This window comes from Enhydra lutris, unplaced genomic scaffold (genome assembly GCF_002288905.1).
Source record: "Enhydra lutris kenyoni isolate GAN:26980312 unplaced genomic scaffold, ASM228890v2 scaffoldscaffold15, whole genome shotgun sequence".
NCBI classification, from domain to species: domain Eukaryota; kingdom Metazoa; phylum Chordata; class Mammalia; order Carnivora; family Mustelidae; genus Enhydra; species Enhydra lutris.
In genome coordinates, this window is record NW_019154099.1 from 62330533 (window position 1) to 62353990 (window position 23458).

General features: G+C 53.6%; 1 protein-coding gene across 1 annotated transcript; it reads left to right on the forward strand.

The window, feature by feature from the left end:
• Positions 1-23214, forward strand: LOC111146949 (sperm acrosome associated 7). Its single transcript, XM_022502694.1, is given in 8 exon segments — positions 1-129; positions 7644-7745; positions 8616-8723; positions 10828-10896; positions 15171-15311; positions 21273-21815; positions 23125-23157; positions 23160-23214. Coding segments are annotated over 8 exon segments (1110 nt in total). The 5' UTR covers positions 1-41; the 3' UTR covers positions 23186-23214.
• The last annotated feature ends 244 nt before the right edge of the window (positions 23215-23458 follow it).

Genomic DNA, 23458 nt, shown 5'->3' on the forward strand with positions numbered 1-23458 from the left:
AGGGTCTTAAGGGAAGGTCTTCCTCCTTGGCTGGAGGGAACATGGCAGGGAGCAGAGGAGTGACCCTGTTCGTCCTGCTGCTGTCCTGCTGGCGAGAAGCCAGGCTCCAACCCATCAACATGACTTCAGGTTGGTCACAGCGTATTGTCGTAGCGGTAGAAACGCTGGCTTCTGGGGGCTGAATCCGGCCACCACAGCTTGTCCCTCAGGTCCTTGGGACTCCTGGTCTACCTCCTCATCTGTTTCTGGGGGAGGATGGAGCGTGTGGAACAGGTTTCCGTCCTGGAAGCCTTGTTGATCCAGAACTCCGTAGGAGGGGGCGTGTGCGACCGTTTTCATTACGGAAAATGTCTCATTTACCCAAAGTGCTGGAGGAGCTGAGAGAAGCCCAGCCCGGTCCCCGTGACACGCGGGGGCCGTCCCGCACTTTCCGCACACACGCGCCTGCTGCTCCCAGGAGTGTGGAGGCCGCCACGGGCTGTGCACACCGCTGCTGGCGCAGGGAAGGCGGTTTTCCCACACTTCCCAGCGTCCTTCACACGCGGACAAAACAGCAGCAACCTTCGCCGCCGCTGCCCCAGCCGGATTCAGTCCCCGCCGCCCCAGAGGCCCTTACTGGGGACGGTTCCAGTCACCCCCCAGGCAGGTCCCCACGCACCCCTGGCTCTGGTGCTTCCATCCTGGCCCCTTCTGCGTGGAGGGTGACCATGGCCCAGGAGGGGTAGGGACGCTGTGACTCACAAGACATGAGGACAAAGGGCGGCAGGAAAGGGGGTGCCCCATGACCCCCCACTTCCCACCAGGAAGCTCCATGCTCGGGCCACCTGCCTCCTTGTTCACCTTCTTCGGAGGTCCCCAAAGACGGAAGGAAAGGGGACGGGACGGTCCCCAGCCCCAGCTCCCAGAGGTGGACACCCGGGCCCCAGAGCGTCCCGCGGGGGTCAGTGCTGCTCTCCTGGGAGCAGAGGCACCCCTGGGAGCAGGAGCAGGGGTGCTGGCCCCGAGCCCCACACAGCGCTCCCCCTCCCGCCCTTGCCGCGCCCACAGTGACCTGAGGGGACGGGCCAGCTGGCCGGGCCGGGGTGAGAAGGCAGGCGGTCCGGGAAGACACGATCGCTCCCAGCTTCCATTCCTTATGGAAACGGAGTTTTGAGGCGTCCTTCGTGCGGCCGTGGGTGTGGAACAGTCTGTGACGGGGGTGGGGCCGAGCGTCCCACGACTGTCGCGAGCCCGCGTCCCCAGGAACGGCCCTCAGTGCGGACGGACGGAGCGCCCGCGGCAGCCGCAGCCGGCCTGTCCCCTCCCAGACCTGTCCTCCCATCGGGCCGGGGAGCCCCCAGGTGACCACGGGGCCTTCCCCGGCTCGGAAGACCAGTGAGGGCCGTCGTCCCTCCGTCATCTACGACAGCCAGCCCTGGGGCTCCTCCGGCTCGCAGCCGGGGCACAGAGGCCCCACTCAGACCAGCGGTGGCCCCTCGTGCTGACCAGGTCCGCAGGCAGGGACAGTGGTGGGGACGACCCCGGGGGGACCGCGGACCAGCCTCTCAGAGACCGGCTCCGACCGGCCGAAAGCGCTCGCGGTTTCTAGGAGGAAACGGGACCAGAGGCCAGTGCGGGCAGGTGGGCAGAAAGGTCAGGCGGGTCCCTGTCTCGGGGTCCGTCCTGGGCGGGGTCCGGCCGGCTGCAGGCAGGCCTCACCCTTGAGGGGCCAGAGTCGGCTCCCATCGGAGGATGCTCTGCTCTCTGCGATGCTTGCCTGAGAGAGGCGATGAGCCGGAAAGAAGCTCTTCGTCAGTTAGACGGTTTGAGGCCAAAACGGAGGAAGTTGTCGCCGCTCGTGCCTCCGGGGGTTACCGTGTCCGCGGACACCGCTGCCGGCGGCCACACGACTCAGCCTGACCCCGGGGAGAGACGGGGGCGGCAGCCGCGGGCCTGGTTTGCCTCGTTTGCCCCAAAGAATTAACCGAGCACGACCGCGGAGGTCCACAGGGAGCCCTTCCCCGCTGGCCGGGATGGACACTGTGCAAACAGGGAGGAGGAGTGGTCAACGGATCCTGGTAGCTCCGGCACCGGGGGTTCGAAGCCCAGACACCGCCGGTCGGGGTGACGACAGGCGAACCACAGCCCAGCAGCCACCGTCGACAACGCACTTCAGAAACCGTGCGGATATTACAAAACATAAATATTTTTCTGCACACGCTCGCTGGCTGACTCGCACAAAGCCTCCCTTATAATTACGGGACAGACACAAAATGAAAAGAATATTTTTAACAAAGTGCTTGCAGACGCAGCTGTACCCATTCTTAATGACTCATTAATGCCTCATCCAAAGAGAACCGTACTTCTTTGCCGCGCTGCGGAAGGTCAGCACACTGCGAAGCGATTGTCATCTCAGCGCAGACCTTCTCACAGACATTTCCTGCATTGTTCCGAGCCCTCCGCGCGCAGATGAGTCCATTGGTATGCAGATTGTCCGTCATTAAACCCATTTGAAAATCAGCGTCGTCACTGGTTTGCTGTTGGAACCCGAGCGTCTCCAGACGCGTGCACGCTCCGTCCGCGCAGCCGGGCCTGCGGCGGTCCCCGGGCTGCCCTCTCCCCTCTGGGAGCCGCCGCGACCTCGAGGCCTGATGAGAGGCTGACCTTGACCTCGAGTGGAGGACAGGGACGGGGGCAGCCCTGCTCTGAGCCGGAAGAGTGGGAGGGAGCCCCTGGCCGGTGCCGCCACAGCGGGGAGACGAGCATCAGCCACCGCACACCTCCGGGTCCCCAGCACAGCGGGTTCAGGCCCGCGAGGCCGGGAAGGCGGCAGGTCGGGATCCAGGGATCCCACGGAAGCCCACGGAAGCCCACGGCTGGCCCGGCCATCTCCCCCACAAGACCCCGCATCTTCCCTGTAGACAGACCACCTGGACTCGCTCTGCTGACGACGGGGGGAGAGCGGGTGGCCGGTGTGTCTGGAACCCCTCCCCACCAGGGAACCCCAGAGGGAACAGCAGTCCGCACTCCCAGTTCCCCAGATTCCTATCCCCGGGTCTCCCCAAGCACCTGCTGCTGGAGCCAGAGAGGAAGCAATGGTGTGCTTTTCACAAAAGGACATGCATGTCCCTCTTTGTCGGCTGTCCTCGGAGCCCCTGCAAGGGCGTCATCCTTGGAGCCAGGACGACTTTCGCTTCTGAGGGACGGTGCCTGTGAGCACTGTCCAAGGGGGCAGGAGTCCCAGCTCAGGGCTCGTCCCTCCAAACACAGCCGCTTCGTTCACCACTTTCCAGAGGAGAGCCCGGTCCTGGGAACCCCAGGCAGGGCTTTCCCTCAGCAGCAGGCTGGCGGGGACCCCAAAACTGAGACTACGGAGAGAGAAGTCCGTGCAGATTCAATGAATTGTTAAACTATCAGGGTATTTATTTCCCCCCAGGTCCCATCACTGAAATGCCACCCCGTTCACAAAGTCAGGAGGATATACATCGAGTGTTTGGTAAGGAGCCTCCTCATATCAGCGTCTGGTCTGTATCGGAGGGGGGACGGGGGCTCCCCGCACAGGTGGAGGGTGAGTTCGGTTTGGGGCCAGAATCACAGTCCCTGTGGCCCACAGATTTAAGCCTTGTATGTGAAGAGTCAAACTCCCAGGAAGTTAAGAAAGAAGTAGAATTTAAAGCCACTGGACCAGAGAAGGGCCTTGGGATGTCACTGCGGCGAGTGAGGTCACCGGCCGGCGGGGCTGAGGTGCCGGAGCTCGTTAGCAATGCCCGGATCCGAATCGAGCCCTGCCCGGAAGGCCTCCTGAGCTGGGGACCACGGGGCTCCCAGGGCTGCTCACAAGAAGCACGACGCAAGCCACAGAGGTCCCTGCGCATTTCCTAGTGGCCGTAAAGAAAGGAACAGGTGAAACTAATTTAGCCACATCTTACCTATGTTAGTGTTTCGACGTGTAACCAGCATGAAAGCACTCATGAGATCTGTCCAGCGTTTCATCACACTGAGTCTTCAAAGTCTGCTGTGCCCTTCACAGCCAGGGGACATCTCCGTCGGACCAGACGCAGCCGCGTGTGTGCACGTGGCCGGAGCCCCAGAGCCCGCTGTTCTGGTCCGACGCTCGTCTTCTATTTCGTGAAAGTGAAGCCTAGAGAAGCCCCTGAGCTGAGAGGGGGGCTCGGGGCTGGGGACGCCTCTGCCCACAGGGCTCGGGGCAGCAGACTGGGGGATCCCCTCTCTTGAGGAGGAGCCTGGGAGCGTGACGCTGGGCTGCCCTCCGGGCCTAGAAACTCAGACGCCCACCCACTGGGTCACTGTGGGGGGGGCCACCGGCCGCTCACCTAAGCAGTTCCGTCTCCGAATTGGAAGGTTCTGGGGATTCTCATGCCCTCGGGAACCTTCCTGCCCCTGCCCCTCCACAGAGCCAAGAGGACAGGCTTGGCAGGGCCCACCCATGAGATGAGATGGTAACGTGGGCTCTGTGTGTGGTTCAGGGCGTGGAGAGAACCCAGGGGCATGAAGGACCCCACCCCGCGCAGGTGTGCATTAGACACCCTTCAAACACTACCTGCAGGTTAGGGAAACTGAGCCCCGAGCCGGAGCTGGGAGGTAACCCTGAGTCCCGCGAACCAGCCCGGCAGGAGCGAAGCACCCCCAGGACCAGGAGCGGGGCTGGCCAGCACTCCTGAGTTTCCCGGCGGGTCTGACCATCTCGGTCCCCACGGGACCAGAGTCACCAGTGCCCACTCCCTCCTGGGGCCGGCCACCCAAGGTCCCGACCACCTGGGGAAACGAAAGGACAGAGTCACTGGGATTTCTGACGACGCTGTGGGGCTGATCCACAGAAGCCCGGAAGGGGAATCGAGGCTCCTGCCCCCCGCCTCCACCCCACACCTCTCCTGGGGAAGAGCGGGAAGCCGTGAGAGGGGGACATCTGTGTCTCCCGAGGCTTGTGTCGTCCACCAGTGAGAGCTGCGGAGCCTGTGGCTTCAGAGCTCCCCGCTGCAGGACGTCAGCCAGGCCCCCGGCCCATGCATGGGGCAGAGACTGGGGGCGGTGGTGGGTGGAAGCTCAGGGTGGCACAGGGACGGCTAGTGGGGGGAGAGGAGGCGAGACATGGTTGCGGGCTGGAGATGGCTTGGAAGGGGGAGCCCTGACGTAGGCACTGGCCAGAGGCAGCTCAGGGGATGTCATAGGGAGGGGGTCCCGAACATAGGCGCTAGCCAGGGACAGCCTGGGGGGATCCCTGACAGAGAGGCTGGCTGGGGACGGCTTGGGGAGGGGGTCCCTGATGTAGGCGCTGGCTGGGACACCGGGGCAGCTCACCAGAAGCGGTTCCCGTGGGAGGGTCAGGGAAGCACCTTGGGCTTTCTCTGGTTGGTCCCTGGACACAGGACAAGAGTTGGGGAAGCGGCCATGACGGATCACATCCCAGCCAGCAGGAGCAGGTGGCCCCGGGGTTGGGGGTGGGGGGGGGTCTGACTTCCAGGATTGCTGCTGGAGACCACGGTCACCTTCCCGCAGTGGCGACTTCTCGAACCTGGTGGGCTGGTGTTACCTTTATGTAGATCTTTTCATTGTCCGTTTGTATATTCAATATCTCATTTTCCAGGAAAGTAAATGTGACCATAAGAAATTAGACATAGCCTGGAGACAGTTTTCTCACTTGTACAACCTGTCGGGGCTCCCGGAAGGTTTTTGCTACACTTAGATGCAGGGGTCCTGGGGGCTGTTGGAACCTTCCGCTGGGCCTGCCTACCGCCTACTCGGGAAGTGGTGTGAAGGCGGCTGCCCTCGGGCTCCTCTTGGTGCCGAGAACAGACACTGCCCACACACGGGGTTTGTCCTGTGGCAGCTGGGCTGTCACAGCTGCTCTGAGGACCTCCCGGGACGTCCGCGGCCAATAGGTATTACATGTCCCAGGGAGGCCACTGCAGCCTCCTTCCCAAGGTGGACTGGTTCCAGGAGCACTGAGTGGGCCGTTCAGTTGCCTCCTGTCCCTGCCAGTGCCCCCCCCCCGCTGCCTCGGGCCCCCTTAACCCCAGCCCCTGGTGGGTGCTCTGGAAGGTGTGGTGAATGGTCACACGTATAGAGTCCTGCCCCTCACACAGGGCTGGTTTGCTCAGGACAGAGATCAGGGGCCAGGGCTGGGCCATCCCTGACTCCTGGGCACCTGGAAAGTTTCTGGTACACAGTAAGGGCTCAATAATTCTTCGTTAGTCCCATGAATACCCACTCTTCTCTGTGACCCAAAATCTAACTAGACACCATGATTTTAGGGACTTCACGTTGGTTCTTCTGCATAATAACTGGCCCAGAAGAGTGGCCAAGGTCTTCTCAAGGACGAAGCAGGTGTAACCAGAGAGGGCAGCAGTGAAGAATGCCCCTGGCCGCTCGAGGGGAGCCGAGCGGCACCTCCACCATGCAGGGGTGGCGCTCCTGTGTCCCCAGGAGCTCAGGGGCGTCAAGCCATGTCCCCGAGGTCACCTTGGCCATCTCCTGAGCTCATGACTTGCGGTCATGGACAGTGCCTGCAGCTCCAGAATGGTGGCCACTCCCAGGGCAGGAAGAAGGAAGGTGGCGGGTTGAGACACCCACTGTCTTTGCCTGGAGAAGCCAAGTGCTTCTCAGAGCCCGTCACATGCCCTGCCCAGCTGTGGAGCCCACGTGGCCCTGGGGCCCATTTCAGGGTCTGGGTTGGGGGGAGGAGGAGGAAGGTGAGGCTGTGGGGGAAGAAGGCCCCAGAGCTACACGAGAGCACCGCCCCATGCCTGCCGGCAGAGTCTCTGTCTCCAGTGACACTTGAGGTCTTCTTCCCCAGAAGTCATGTCTCCCCCATGACCCAGAGCCAGGGTGGACAGCCATGTGCTTTGCCCTGACCTCAGGGCTCCCAGGATGTGGCACTTGCCCACTGAACCAGGGAAGTCTGGGCAAACCAGGGCAAGGTGGTCCTCCTGCGGCGGGGCTCGTCTCGGTACGTGGACCAGCTGGTCAGGGCGCCCACCGGCCTGCAGAGATGGGGCGACTGGCCACTACCCCCTTCTCCTTTGCATTTAGCTTTGATGGTCCCCAACGGTGCTAAGTGCTTTCCGCGTACACTGCTCTGTGTGAACCTCCTTGCCCGAGGAGATAAACACAGGCCCATGCTGCAGACGAGAAAACAGGGTCCGGGAGAAAGCTGGTTGGAACACGGTCCAGCGAAAGCAGAGAGAGACGGGCCCCCCCGTCGGGCAAAGTCCGGTGCTCTTTTGTTAAAAGCTTCCTGGGAGAGGTCAGCAAGACTCAAGGGAGAAAGCAATGCTGCGTCCTACAGAAATCAGGAAGGACGCCGCGCTCACATGGGGACAGCCCGGGGAAAGTCTCAGAGGGGACGGAATGCCCGGGGGAGCGAGAAGTAGGACTGCACCCGGGGCCAGGCTTCTAGCATGGTGCGTTTGGGGGGCCCTGTTTATTCTTCCAGGGTATCTGGGGGGTCTCGGATTTCAGAAACTGCTGAAGGCAGTGGTCTCCCACCCAGACAAGGTTCTGCAGAAAGCCAAACCCGTGTGCACGGTGCTCCTTGAGTCCCTGTTTCCAGTCCCGGCTTCACAGGAGGCCTTAGGTCCGTGTAGAGCAAAAGTGTATTGTCCTGTACCGCTGGCTTTAACATGACTTTGTGTGCTTTTCCCAAGATGAAATTCTAGTCCAAGAGATGTTGGACCCAAATAAATCATCAATGGCTGGAAAGCAAAGGACACCATCAACATTACCAACAAAACTGTTCACAGAAAAAAGCAAGTATACATTTTTTTGAACCTATAACTGCGTATATTCCTGGGTTCGTGGGGGTAAAGGCACAATCCCATCATTCTGCGTTCTTGAAGGCCAGCTACTTCTGGGGCAAGAGCAAATGAAAATGAGAAAGACACAGTTGTCCCAAACCATTTCTAGAACCTTCCTGAGACTGAGAGGCCTGGGCTGGCAGAGACGAGTTCCGCCTACGTTGGGGTGGTCTCTGGGGTGCACACGCAAGCAAGGTCTTGTGCTCGGGCTGCGCATGGGGTCCAGCCGCCGCGGGCTCCCGGGGCGCACGGAAACAGGAGCTCCCACCCGTCGGCACACGGACGCGGACCTAAGCCTGCTGAGAGGGTGGGCGGCGAGCCTGACCCCGTTCCACGGGGGATGAAACTAGGGTCTGAAGCACCAACCCAGGGCCACCCGGCGGGTAGTGAGCCAAGATAAAGAACGCGCTCTTCCCCAGGGCAGCTTCGCGGTGTCCGGAAGGCACCTAGACCCGAGAACCAGCTCGCTGAGAACCAAGGCAAGTGTCGGGGCGACACCGGGCGGGGCGGAGCCGGTATCCGAATCCACGCGCTGTGCACGAACTACATTCAGCGGCAGGAGAGGTCAGCCCTGCCTGGAAGTCGTGCCTCGATGTAAACCCCAGTTCCCAGCACGGCGTCGCCCGACACCGCCGAGGCCCCCGGCTGAGGGCAAGGCGGTCAGACGAGGCCAGACTCCCTCACGTGCGAACTTGGCACCGCACGTTTTCAGTAGAACCTGACCAGGCCTCCGGCAGTCCCTGCGCCTCAGTGTGGACCGGAACGCCCGTAGGCGCGCAAGCAAAACTCGTTTCCTTCTTTCTTCCGTGTTCTTCCTTGCAGATCCCATCCTGGACGAGAATTTCCAAGTTGGTGCTCCTCAGAGTTACCATGGACTCTCCGATAACCCACAGTTGTCTCTTGGCAGTGAAGACAAAATTTTCAATAATGGTAAATGCAACCCCGTAACCCCGCTTGCGTAGAGAACCCAGTGGGAGGACGGAGGAGCCAGGCAGAGGCCGATGGGGACAGCCCCGTCATGGAGGGTGACAGTGTGGCCAGAGAGGGAGGCTGCTCTCCACCCCCCACCCCGGCGGGCAGACTTCCCTTCTCTGTCCAGCCCCCACCCCTGCCCGTGGCCCTGGCCCTGGCAAAGCAGGGCCTGGGGGAGGAAGACAGGAATGTCCCCGCAGGCAGGTGGCCGTCTGCAGGAAGGGCTGCCACACTTCCCGCCTCTCCCATTTCAGCTAGGTCAGTGTCCCTCCTGGGCGCGGTGGGTGGGGAGAGCCAGTGCCTCCCCCCAGCCAGGGAGGCCCCCAGGAGTGGGGGAGAGCGTCCCTCCAACAGCCGAGGTGGCTGACATGAATTCCAGTCTGCCAAGGCTCCGATGGGCGCCACGGGATGACAGATCTTTCCTTTACCCTAAAGATGGCGCAGAGGAAAGGTCGCCTGCGTAGGTCACAGGACGCCTGCTCTGCGGGACGTGGTGCTGGGCCCCGAGGCAGGACCTTGTCGAATGGCATCTCTCAGCTCCTTTCACTCTGCCTGTGTTTATTTATAGGGACTGCTGCCCTGAGGAAGGGCTAGTCCCATATTTACTCACTCGTCCCGTGCTCCTTCCTCATCCGCTCACCCGCATGTGCTCTGGGGGCTCTGCCCACTTGCCACTTGTGTCCCGTGGCCGCGCCCTTCTCTTGAACACGTCCCTCCTTTCTGGCCCCTTGAGGTGTTCTCGGCCTCTAGCCCTTTCCCTGCCCCGGCTCCGGAGTCTGATCTCCTTTCCCAGAGAACAGAACTTAGAAACGAAGACCTGGGAGCCAGGCAGACAGGGAGGAGGCCGTCGCTGCCAGGCCCCCTCTGCAGGCAGGGCCATAAGTGACCACGGAGACACGCGGACACGCGGACACGCAGACACGCGCGCGTGCACACACATAGGCACACACACCCAAACACACAGGCATATGCACACGGGCACGCGCAAAGACACACACACACACACACACAGTTCCACTGAACTGTCGCCCTCCTCCTTTCTCTACGTAAAACCACGGCTTCAAGCCAATGCCCTGATCCCACCCAGTATCACAGGGTTCCTCCAGGTCTCCTTCCTACTCCTTTGTCACTTTCTGTTAAAAATACGGCTCCCATTTTCCACAACAATTGAAGCCCTGGCTTCGTCCTGGAGGCATAGACTCTGCTACCCGCAGCCGGGAAAAGTCAGATCCGCTGACAGGAGAACGGTGCTTGTGAGTTCTTTGTCACTAGCCGAATGCAGTTTCAAGGTCACCTAGACTGGGTCTTTCCTCCTGCCCGTTCTCTGTGCCTCTGTCTGAGCTCACTGCTACTACTGGCATCATTTTTTGGTCTCCTCATGCTGTTGATTTTTGATATTTGTATTTGAATATGTGAGCCTTAGCGTGGTTTTAAAAGTCATCACAATAGAGAAAGGTACATACCAGAAGCTACGAGTTGCCCACCACAGTGTGCATCCCCAGGAGACCAACACCGCAAGTCCCCAAGTCCCTTTGGCAGAAATGAGGAGCTAACCATACACTCCTGTCCTCCTCCCTCGTTAGATGAAGGTGCTCACCACAAATTTCCAGCCTCTGCCCTGTTCCCTGCACGCTGCTCGCTGAGAGTCACTCCGCACCCGTCTCAGCAATGGTATCTGGTCTTGTAGCCCCTTTGTACTCCCAGTGCATGTGGACCATGGCTCCCGCCCTCGTGCAGTCCTTCTACGTGCTTCCATGTGTTGTTTCCGCAGTTACACACGAAGTTTCCAGGAACATCCTGGGGCACACTTGTTTGCATGTCGTCGGGACGTAAATTCTCGTAACTGGGAGGCTGGGGCAGCAAATGAGTGAACGCGGTTCCCTAACAGATGACATCGGACTCGACGCCTGAGTGATAACTTCCCAGACCACATTTTTAGATTAAGCTCGAAGATGATATTGGCATTTCCACTTAAAGTATTGAAATAAAGTATGGGTCCAAGTGTTCATAAGCATGTAACCAAAACAATGTCCACCTGTTTTTTCCATGTTCATCATCAAAGAACCCAGCATTGATGAGAGTTATCAGATCGGCGGTCCTGAGGGTTTTGGCGAGTCCCAGTTTTCTGGCGGTAAGCACAGACTTTGCAAGGACAGTAACGGCGACTTGGGAACAACCCTGCCTGTGTGCCGGGGAGACTCGGGATAGGCCTGTCGTCTGCCTGGTGGGTGATGAGTGAGAATGTTCAGTTAATCATTGCTTCTATAGAGTTTTCCAAATATACTGCATTATCATGTACAAATAGAATTTTCTTCTTCTTTACCAACGTTTAGGCATCTCATTGGTTTCTCTTATCTAATTGCATTGGCTCATATTTCGAAGATAGCAGTCACAAGTATCAGAGTTAGTGCGTTTCCGTGCCTTGTTCACGATCTTAGCTAAAATACCCCTAGTGTTTAGCCAATAAATAAGTTTCTGGCCCTAGAACAAAGGCATGCATATTTTAACATCTAAAGAAAGTATCCATCCATTTTTTAATATTTTGTCACACTCTTTTTCATTCTTTGGCAATACTCAATGTTTTTTTCTTTAGGCCTGTCAACGTGAATGATGTATGAATGGATTTTCCAATATTGAACCAACCTTGCATTCCTAGAATAAACCTCACTTGTTCATGTTGATTATTTTGGATTCTGTTTGTCAATGTTTTATTTAGTATTTTTGAGCCCCAATACAGTTCATAAGTAGTATTAGTCTGCAGTTGTTTGTCCTATCTTTATCAGGTTGAAATGTCAATGTTACACCTCCTTCACAATAAAGAATTTAAGTGTTTTTCCTCCCTGTTGGAATCTCTTTGGAGATTTAGAGCATTGAAACCAGACGGTCTTTTCAGATTTTTTAGAAATGCCCTGTGAAACCATCTCCTTCTGGTGTTTTTTCTCAGGTAGTTCCTTAGTAACTTTTTCTGTTTCTTCTAGGAGAAGCGATTTTAGCAAACTCTTATTTCCCTAGAGAATGATCCGTTTCTTCTGTGTTCCTCGAACGTATTTGCATGGACATATCTAAATCATCTCATTATCTTAAAGGTATCACTTTTTCCCACTGCGATTCCCCCTTGTTATTTCTAATTTTATAAATATATGCTCTTCTTTTCCTTCCTAACTGGTCAACAAGTAGCTTGTCTATTAATTTTTTCCCAAATTCTAGGGTATTGACATATTAACTAACTTCACTGTATTTCCAGTATGCTCTTCATTAATTTCTGCCGTTGTCATTAATATTTCTTTCTTTATGCTTTTTTTATAGTGCCCTTTGTTGCCTCTCTTCCAGTTTTAGAGCTGAGTAATTCATTTATTTCATTTTACCAACAAGTGGTTGGTGCTCTGCTCCTTTAAACATAACCCGTAGATTCTCATACACAGTGTTTTAATTATCATTATTTCCCAGAAGTTCTATACATTTTAGTCTTTAATTCCTTTATACCCAAAAGTTGTCTATGAAATGTTTTCCAATTCTGGTGGTAGGACCTTTTCTCTTTATTTCTGTTAATAATTTCTGGTTTTTATGATACTGTGACCAGAAAGTGTTTTTAGTAGTTCTGCTTTGTGTCTGACATGTGTTTTCTTTGCAACCTGATGTATTATCAGTTTTTGCGAATACAATGCAAACACTTGAGAAAGTGTGTCCTCTGCGGCCGGGCTGGGAAGGGTGCTTGCTGCGTATTTATACCGTCTGCTTATCGATGATGCTTTTCGAGTCCCTCTCTGCTTCCCCATCATTTTCTTCCCCAATTCTTTTCCCAGGATGGTGTGCAAATTCCCCCACTGTAAATGTGTTTGTGCGTGTGTCCTTGCCTCTCCTGTGGTTTTTGCCGCACAAGCACGATTCCTGTGGCGTTTGGTGTGTGGCTTGTCAGGAGCACCATCTCTCCCTTGTGAACTCCAGCTTTCCGTGTGGGAAAGAGCCCACCTTTGTCCTGTTTAATGCTTTGGGGCTTGCATTTTACTTTCTCTGCTATAAGGATCACCACGATCCACTTTCTTAATATTTCAGTTTACCTCCTGTGTCTTTGTTCATTTCTTCATTTTTAAACATCTAAGCCGTATCCCTGTAGGTCTACAATATAGAAGCAGATCTTTCGTGAGCCCTTTTAAGTCAAAGGAAGCCGCATCGTGAAGTCCGAAGCCTCCCTCCAGGGAAAGGGTCGAGAAAACAGTCTGAGCCTCCATCACCTCTCTGCTTCCCCTCACCTCCTGCTCCAACCTGAGCCAGAACTTCTGTTATTTTAGTGAAAGTTTAACAGAAGGGTTAGGGCAGCTCCCAATTCAGCTGGGCTCCTAGAAACCAAGGGGAAGTTGTAAGGCAGACCTGGGAGCCCTGGATTCCTGGGGGAAGTGAGGCTGCTTTGCTTCCATGCCCTGCCCCACCCCCATCACAGGAGTCCTTTGGGCCCCCCCCACCCCGGTGCACCGTGGCCTCCTGAGGAGGATGCTGTGTCCTCCTCGCGAGCCCACAATTTGTACAGAGCAGGTGTCTGTGTGTTCTGGGTGGATTAATGAAGCATTACAGCTGAAGGGGAACCCAAAACCTTGGGGTTCATTTGAGCGCAAGCACGGCAAAGACGCCACCGTGGAAATGTGTGGAGAATATGTAGATTCATGAACACCGAGAAAAGGCAAGATTCCATAATGTTCTGACAACTTTACAAGCAACTGAAAGGCAGCGCAACGGGTCACTGCGGGCTGCACGGGGTGCCCAGTTCTGTAGCCACAGACGAGCCTCCGAGGACCCGACCTGAGGTGCTCCCGGGATCGGCGGGGAAACGGGCCAGGAAGACAGCGTGCCCGGGGGGGTGCGGGTGGCCTCAGGGGAAGCCAGCTGGAAAAGCAGGGGAGCAAAAGAGCAGCTTGTGGAAGGCGAGCCACAGAGACAAGTTCTGGCAGAGCGGAAAGACGAGACAAGGAAATGGGGACATCTGGAGAGAAACCGTCCCCTTCTTGGGAGTCGGTGCCACCTTCCCCGACGAAGAGGCACCCTCCGGCAGGTGGTTTCCAAACGGCTGCCACCAACGGGGCCATGAGATCGGCTCCCGGGGTCAGGGTCGGCACCAACATTTAAAACACAAGGATAGGATGAAATTGGAGAGCCCATGCGGGTGACACTTCCGGTTCCCAAGACAGAGTCCTGTGCTGTCACACGACGCCCTCCCTACCGCCGAAGGCAAGCCCGGGTCCCCCTCTGCAAACCTCAGGGGCCAGATGGTTCGGGCGCGCCCCCGACCTGGGCTCAGTGCTTGTGTGGAGCGGAGCAAAGAACGCAGGAACAGATTGTCCCTCTGTCCTGGGGGCACGCGTCCCGGACGAAGGTCAGCGGTGGCTCCCTTCCGCGCTCTCCCAGCAACTGGTGGTTTCCCTGAGGTCTTTGGGCTTCCCTCCCCGACCTCTGCCTTGTTGTCACGTGGCCTCCTCCCCGTGCACATGTCTCTGTGCCAGTAATGACAGCTGTCACGTGGCAGTAGGGCCACCCTGCTCCCAATGTGACGGCCTCTAACTGGTCACACCTGCAACAACCCTGTTTCTAAGTGAGACCAACACAAGGACCGCAGGGCGACCCACCACCTCACCTGGCAGCAGACACGCTCAAGCCCCGCCTGGGAACCAGGCCACGGGGCTTCCCCGGTGAACGCGGACGGCATTAAAGAAGAAGTAAATACTTCACCATTTTAACTTAACTAAGAAATAGTGCGAGGCTCAGAGGAGCCCTGTCTTCTTTGCCGCACGGTTTCCCGTCATGGTCGTCCAGGCCCCATCACCCAGCACCGGCCAGGGACGGGAGGGGAACGGGGGTCCCACGACAGCGGTGGAGGCGAGTCCCCAGAAGGTTGCTTCTGAGCCTTCAGTGTCCAGAGCCCCTTAGAAGCTCAAACCCACCATGGGAGCTTCTCTGTGAAGAGACTGTGGTCCAGCAGGAAGGGACCTTCCAGACTCTTCCCACCCCAGAGCCAAGACTACATGGCATTCAGTTTTGTGCAGCGTCTGTAATGCCAAGAGCATTCAGTGTCTCACTCGGGGGCTGAACCCGTGTCTTCACCCCGAGCTTCGTTGTTCTGGACGGGAAATCACGAGGACGTTTGGCCAGCACGAAGTTGCCTGTAACCGTAGCAACGCCACGTCCACGGCCCTTCAGCTCCTTGACGTAGGAACGAGGGCCCCACAAGCCCAGGGTCCCCATGGCGTCTCTGGCTTCCCCCAGGCCACACGTGGGTTTGGCACCGAGGGGGACAGGTGGGTGACTTGTGGGCGGCCTGACACCATCGTGTGTGGATCTTAAGCTCCTGGGCAGGCGGTGATACACAGACCGCCAGCGTGGAAAGCCACGCTCACGCCCTTCCCCGATCTGGAGAAGTGGATTTTGCGGCCAGTGAGAAAGTGGCCATCGGACAACAACTCCAGCAGAACTCAGACCCTCCACCTGCAGCCCGCAACACCCATGCTGCCCCCCCGAGGTCGGAGCGCCTGGGAGGCCCGCGACAGGCAGCCCCGGAAGGTGCTGCACAGGCCACGGCTGCTGCATCCAGCAGGCATCCAGCCGAGTCGCCACTGAGCACAGCAGCCGGCCGACCTACTTCCTCCCGAAGCCACGCGAACCCAGCCCCCTCCACAGAGCGAGCTGGTGGGGGAAGACGCGGCCGTGGTCACTAGACGCCGGCGAGGCAGGGGCGGGCACACTGATCCATGTGCAGACATGCACCTCGTCTGGGAGGGAGAGCTTCCGGTCTCAGACAGCCTCCGGACCTGAGAAACTGCTTCTTCACATGAGTAACTTCGATTCTTCCTCAGGAGGACCCGGAGGGACCCGCAGGGCTTCTGCACGTCATCTCCTCGAGGCTTGCTTGTCCCCTCCCTGCGGCACTCACCCTAATCCCCCCCCACATGCGTCTGTGGAAGGGGACAGACCGTGGCCACACTGGGTGTTGTGACGTCCACTGGACCGTGAGCCCCTCCAGGAAGCCTCGTTCCCGGTGCCCCCGTGGGCCTTGGATCCGGCTCATGAAGACTAACTGTTCGTCCATGACCGTGATGAGCATTGCGGTGACGGTGATGCTCTCGCCACGTGCCCAGCACTGTCACATCTGAATCACGCCATCAGCCTCACAGCAGCCCCGCGTCAGGCCCATTTCACAGATGGGGGCTGTGAGGCCTGGAGACCCAGGCTCTCGCCCTAGTGGGCCCTGGGGTGTGGGCCACAGGACTTGCTCCGGACCCCTGATGGGAGTGATTCCTGTGTCCCGGGCAGCTAGAGAAGCCTGGGTTTCCCACAGTCGCCCAGAGCCGTCCAGACCAGCTCTGCTGACTAGTTCTTGCTTTTTCCAGCTCTGTGAGCGGCCCAGCACCCCTGCCTCCGCCCTTCCTGTCTTTCGCTTGGCAGATCCCACCTGCTCTGTCAATGGGCTGGAAACGTTGCCAGGGAGAACAATGAGGTAGTGATTTCCCTTTCAGGTGCTCACTGCAGGAAGTGATTTCCATCTAAGAAGCCAGCAGGGGACACTTCCTGCCTCCCCCGGGGGGGCCCCCCAGGGTGGGGACTAGAAGCCCCAGAGCCCCGCAGAGCTTGGCTACCCCCGCAGGCATGGCCCTCCCCAGCCTTTGTGTGCCGATTTATCTAGAACTTTCTCCTGTCCTGTGGAAAACCATCTCCACCCAAGAGCTGTCAGGTAGTCCGTTTTCCTGATGTTCTCTTCCCTTCAGCACTGACTTAAGTACAAAGTGGGTTTTGCTCGTCCATCGTCGGAGACCCCCAGAGCTGGCAATGATTCATCTGAACCAGGCTAGAAGTCAACCCATATTGTCTGTAGACAAATAGTCACCTTGGAAAACAGTCATCGTCTTTGTCTCTGGCCAGCAGCGGTTTGGGGACCTGGGGCCTTCCAAATTAGATGGAAGGAATAGTTGTAACACCTCCCTGAGGACTAATGGATTAGGCTGAGCCATTAGAAAGGATGGTGCAGGTCAAAAATGGTCCAACGCCAGGCCCTGGGACACTTTTAGGGGCCCCTGGGGCTCAGCGCAGCTGGGGCGCCCCTCAGGCTTCCCTCCTCTCCGTGCTCGGCCCTCAACCCAGGCTCCGCTGCTGGGAGCAGGAGCACTTCCTGCTCCTGTTGCCACAGGTGGGGGCTTCCCCCCCGGAGGGGTTCCCTGAGCTCCAGCCTCTGCCCCAGACAGGCACACGGACAGGCTCGCAGAGGGCTGGTCTTGAGTGCCTTTGTTCCACACGCCGAGCGACCCACATGTTTTGGACTCCTTGTCCGTGGGGTACACTGAGCTCCACCACTGACCTCCCCAAAGACGTAAACGTATAGTCAACGTAACATCATCCTCCGAGCCATGCCTCGGGATTGTGAGGCAAAGAGGGTTTAGAGTAGGCTCCAAGGAATGAATCTCTAACGTGAAATTCTGGCCACCAGAGCAGGCACCTCTAGGAAACTCACTGGCTCTCCTTCCTGGGCTGGAAGGGTTCTCTCGGGCTGCTGAGCGGCAGGAGGCCACCGATCCTGTAACAGGACCTTTCTTTGATACATGATCACTTTCAGCTTGATCTTAACCCAGGTTCTTACCGGTATCTGTCACCTTCCACTGGGAAACCAGCTAACCCTCCTGGCATCTTACTCGGCTGAAGGGGGGTATGAATGGACAAGTTTCTGTGAGGCATGGGAACGCAGGACACCATGCAGGGCAGAGGCTAGGATCCCGTAAGACCCTGGCTCCCCCTCTTCTTGGCTGCGTGATCTCATAGAAGTGACCTCCCCTCTCTGAACTTAACAGTTCATCATCCGTGAGCCAGGGTCACAGCCCCTTAAGCGGTGGGATGAGTCAATTGGGTGACAAAGGGAAGGACTTAGGGCAGATCCTGATTCGTAAGTCAGGTTAGGCGTTCCCACTCGACCTCCTGTGCTTTGGTAAGATACAGGCCCTCTGTGAAATCGTCCTCGTTACAAACTCACACAACCATCACCACAAACATGACACAGAAGACACACATCACCCCACAAGCCCATGCTCTCTACTCAGCCTCTCCCACCACCTCCAGCCCTAGCAAACACTCACTCGTGTCCTGTTCTGTCGTTTTCCCTTTTCCGGAACGTTAAATACCACGAACACTGCGTAGACTTTTGAGCCTGGTTCCCTCAGCCGCACAGCGCATTTGAGACTCGCGCACATCAGCCCATCGGTCTTCCGCTCCCTCCGTGGCTGAGCGGGCTCCGTTGTGGTCGCGCCGGTTTACTCCTCAAGCGCCTGCTGGATGACACCGGCTTGTGTCCAGGTTCAGGAATCACAGAAAAGCCCCTGGAAACATTTGCATACAAGGTTTGGGGTGACTGTAAGTGTTCCTGTCATTCGGGCAAAAGGCCAGAGGTGTGGCCGCCACGTTTTACTTCACAAGAAACTGCCGACAGGGTCTCGCGTTCCCGAATCAGAGAGTTGCCCTGGGTCACCCTGAGCACTGACAGTGGTGGTGATCTGCGCTTCCCCAGTGGTTCAGACCATCGAGCATATTTTATGTGTTCATTTACCATCTGAATACCTTTTTTGGTCTGGTGTCTTTTCAAAATATTTTGCCCATTTTCATGAGTTTGTTTTCTTACTGTTGAGTTTGGAGAGGTATTTCCATGTTCTGGATACGAGTCCCTTGTCAGACGCGTGACTGGGAAGATTGTCCCCCGGGATGGGGCTGGCTCCCCATTGCACAGTGGTGTCCTTCAGAGATCAGGGGTTCCTAATACTAGTCCAACTCAACTGATCACTTTTCATTTTTGGAATCAAATATAAGAAATCTTTGCCTACTTCGAAGTCGCAAACATTTTCTATGTTCTTTTCTAGAAACTTGGGAGCTGTAGGGCTTACATTTCGGGCTGTAATCCATTTTGAGTTAGTTTGTATATATGGTGTAAGGTCAGGATTATTTTGTTTGGTTCGATTTCTCGCATGACTGAGGTCCAGCTGTTCCAGCACCATTGTTGAAGGAACCCCCTCCCTCTGTTGAACTGCCTTGGCACGGAGGTTGACAATCCGTTGATCTTATACCTGTGGGCCGCTTCCTGGGGTCTGTTTGGTTCCACTGACCAGGGATCTGCTTTTCTCTAGATAACACATTGTCTTGGTCACTACATATTGATACCAAAATCTGGAATCAGGTAACGTGAATCCTCCCACTTTGTTCTGATTTTCAAAATCAAGTAGGTTCCTCTGGTTTCTTTGTCTTCTCATATAAGTTCTAAAGACAGTTAATTTCTGCCGAAAATTTTCTTGGGACTTTGGCTGGGATTGCCACAGATGTATAGATCAGTTTGACAGCACTGACTTTTGGACTGTATTCAGCCTTCCACTCTATGGAAGGTGCCATTTGGGGCACCTGGGTGGCTCAGTCGGTTAAGCATCTGACCTCAGCTCAGTTCATGATCTCACGGTCCTGGGACAGAGCCCTGTGGTGGGCCCCCCACTCGGTGGGGAGTCGGCTTGCCCCCTCCTTCTGCCCCTCCTCCTGCTAGTTCTCTCTTTCTCTCAAATAGACATGAATGATGCCATTTACTTAGGTCCCCTTCAGTTTCTCTCACCATGTTTTGTAGTGCGCGCCATAAAGACCTTGCATATATTTTATTAGATTTATACATAAATATTTCATATTCTTGATGTTATCATAAATGATACTGCTCTTTAAATTTTGACTTCCAGTTATTCATTTCTCGTGTATAGAAATGTGGTTTTTTTCGTGAAAGACTGCACCCTGCCACTTTGCTCCCCTCACTCTTCAGTTCTGGAAGCTTCCCTGTAGATCCTCGGGGACTTACTATATAATGAATTATATCATCTGCAAATGGATATTTCTTTCCTTTCCAATAGGTACACCTTTTATTCATTTTTCTTGTCTTACTCCACTAGCTGCAGTAAAATGTTGAAGGAGAAGTGCGAATGGTAAGAATGGACGTTCTTGCAAACTTAGGTGTATCTATTGTGGGCATAGAGAAATTTTTCTGTAAAAAGATAGTAAATATTTTAGTCTTTAATTCCCAGTTGCAAATACTTACCTCAGCCATTGTAGCCCAAAAGTAGCCAAAGACAATACATAAAAGAATGGGTGTGGCTATATCCCAATAAAACTGGATTTCCTGAAGCCAGTGCTGATCCGTATTTGGACTGAAAGCCATAGCTTGCCGACCCCTGATCTACTGAAATGGTCCATCGGTTCTCTCTATTCTGTTCCTGTGGTGAATTACATGTCTTGACTCTCTAGTGCTGAACTAGACCTGTATTTTCAAGATAAACCCATGAGACATTTTCCTTTTTATGTATTTTGGATGCAATTTGCAAAATTTAATTAAGAATTTTGGCGTCTCTGTTCATGAGTGATGTTGGGGTGCGGATTTTTCTTCTCTGATGCTTTGGTCTAGTTTTGGTTTCAAGATAATAACAGCCTCACAGAAGGAGTTGGGAAGTATTCCCTTTCCTTCGATTCTCTGGATATGTCTATATGAAATGGACATTACCTCTACACAAGATGTTGGTAGAATTTACCAATGAAGACATGAGGGCCTGTATTTTCTCTGTGGAAAGATTTTTTAAATACACATTTTATTTCTCCTACAGAGAAAGGGTTAGTGAGCTCTGGTAGTTGGCATCTTTAGAGGAATTTGCTCATTTCATCTAAATAGCAGCACGACAGTCTCTTATTACCCTTTTTAATGTTTGCAGGAACTATAGTGATGTCAATTCTCTCATTCTTTATGTTAGTAATTTGTGCTCTTCTTTGTCCCTCGTAGTCTAATTAGTAGCTTATCAATTTTATTGATCTGCCCAGAGAACCAGGCTTTTGGTTTCATTTTTCTGTATTGTTTCTCTATTTTATATGATTGTCATGTCCTCTCTTAAGTTTATTATTTTTCTCTCTGCTTACTTTGAATTTTTTTCTCTCTTTTTTTAAGTGACTGGTTAATGTAAATATTTAGGTCATAGATTTGAGGCTTTTCTTCTTTTTTTATTATGAACATTTGGTTCCTTTTAGCTCTACTTTAATCTCATCTTACAAATTTCAATATATGATGCTTTTACTTTCAGTCCGTTCAAAATGCTTTATAACTCTCTTTTTAAATTTGTTTCTTGACCCACAGACCATTTAGAAATGTGCTGTTTCATTTTCAAATATTTGGAGTCTTTTCCAATACCTCTCTATTATTGATTTATGATTCAATCCCATTTTGGTCAGAAAACACATATTATATGCCTTGGATATTTTTAATGCATTTTTAAAAACTTTCAATATAGCCCAGAATATATTGTACTTTAGCAAGTATTCCATGTGCACTTGAAAAGAATGTGTATACGTTGTTGATTTGTGGAGTGTTTTGTAAATGTCAATTAGATCAAGTCAGCGAACCACCATGTTCAAGTATTCTACATCTTTATTGAACTTCTGTCTCCTTGTTTACTCAATTATTAAGAAAGCAGAATTGAGCTCTCTTTGCCACATCTACTGTGAGGATAAAGACCATTCTCAGCAATCAGACTGTCGACATTCCAGAAAATGTCGACATCACCCTGAAGGGATGCACAGTTATAATGAAGGGCCCCAGAGGAACCGTGCGAAGGGACTTCAATCACATCAACGTAGAACTCAGTCTTCTTGGAAAGAGAAAGAAGAGGCTCCGAGTGGACAAATGGTGGGGGAATAGAAAAGAACTGGCTACGGTTCGCACCATCTGTAGTCACCTACAGAACATGATCAAGGGCGTTACACTGGGCTTCCAACACAAGATGAGGGCTGTGTATGCTCACTTCCCCATCAACGTTGTTATTCAGAAGAATGGTTCTCTTGTTGAAATTCGAAATTTCTTGGGTGAAAAATACATCCGCAGGGTTCAGATGAGGCCAGGTGTTGCTTGTTCTGTATCTCAAGCCCAAAAAGATGAGTTAATTCTTGAAGGAAATGACATTGAACTTGTATCGAACTCAGCTGCTTTGATTCAGCAAGCCATAACTGTTAAAAACAAGGATATCAATACACGGTAGAAAAAAGTCTCTTCAATAAATGGTGCTGGGAAAACTGGACAGCTATATGTAGAAGAATGAAACTCGACCATTCTCTTACACCGTACACAAAGATAAACTCAAAATGGATAAAAGACCTCAATGTGAGACAGGAATCCATCAGAATCTTAGAGGAGAACATAGGCAGTAACCTCTTCGATATCAGCCACAGCAACTTCTTTCAAGATAAGTCTCCAAAGGCAAAGGAAACAAAAGCGAAAATAAACTTTTGGGACTTCATCAAAATCAAAAGCTTCTGCACAGCAAAGGAAACAGTCAAGAAAACAAAGAGGCAACCCACAGAATGGGAGAAGATATTTGCAAATGACAGTACAGACAAAAGGTTGATATCCAGGATCTATAAAGAACCCCTCAAACTCAACACACACAAAACAGACAATCATATTAAAAAATGGGCAGAAGATATGAACAGACACTTCTCCAATGAAGACATACAAATGGCTATCAGACACATGAAAAAATGTTCATCATCACTAGCCATCAGGGAGATTCAAATTAAAACCACATTGAGATATCACCTTACACCAGTTAGAATGGCCAAAATTAGCAAGACAGGAAACAACATGTGTTGGAGGGGATGTGGAGAAAGGGGAACCCTTTTACACTGTTGGTGGGAATGCAAGTTGGTGCAGCCTCTTTGGAGAACAGTGTGGAGATTCCTCAAGAAATTAAAAATAGAGCTTCCCTATGACCCTGCAATTGCACTACTGGGTATTTACCCCAAAGATACAGATGTAGTGAAAAGAAGGGCCATCTGTACCCCAATGTTTATAGCAGCAATGGCCACGGTCGCCAAACTGTGGAAAGACCCAAGATGCCCTTCCACGGACGAATGGATAAGGAAGATGTGGTCCATATACACTATGGAGTATGATGCCTCCATCAGAAAGGATGAATACCCAACTTTTGTAGCAACATGGACGGGACTGGAAGAGATTATGCTGAGTGAAATAAGTCAAGCAGAGAGAGTCAATTATCATATGGTTTCACTTATTTGTGGAGCATAACAAATAGCATGGAGGACAAGGGGAGATGGAGAGGAGAAGGGAGTTGAGGGAAATTGGAAGGGGAGGTGAACCATGAGAGACTATGGACTCTGAAAAACAATCTGAGGGTTTTGAAGGGGCGGGGGGTGGGAGGTTGGGGGAACCAGGTGGTGGGTATTAGAGAGGGCACGGATTGCATGGAGCACTGGGTGTGGTGCAAAAACAATGAATACTGTTGTGCTGAAAAGAAATTAAAAAAAAAACAAGGATATCAAAAATTTTTGGATGGTATCTACGTTTCTGAAAAAGAACAGTTCAGCAGGCTGATGAATAAGATCTGAGTCGTCCATCTGCAGAAACAGCGAGAAGCCGGATGATTTTTGAGACTTATTTGTGATATTTTAAAGAGGCAATAGAAGCTATACTGATTAAAAAAGAAGAAGAAGAAGAAGAAGAAGAAGAAGAAGAAGAAGAAAAGAAAGAAAGAAAGAAAGAAAGAAAGAGAAAGAAAGAAAGAAAGAAGAATTGAAATTGTAATTGTGGATTTGTTCACCCTATCTTTTGGTTTTACCAATGTTCATTTCATGTACTTTGAATCTCTTTCATT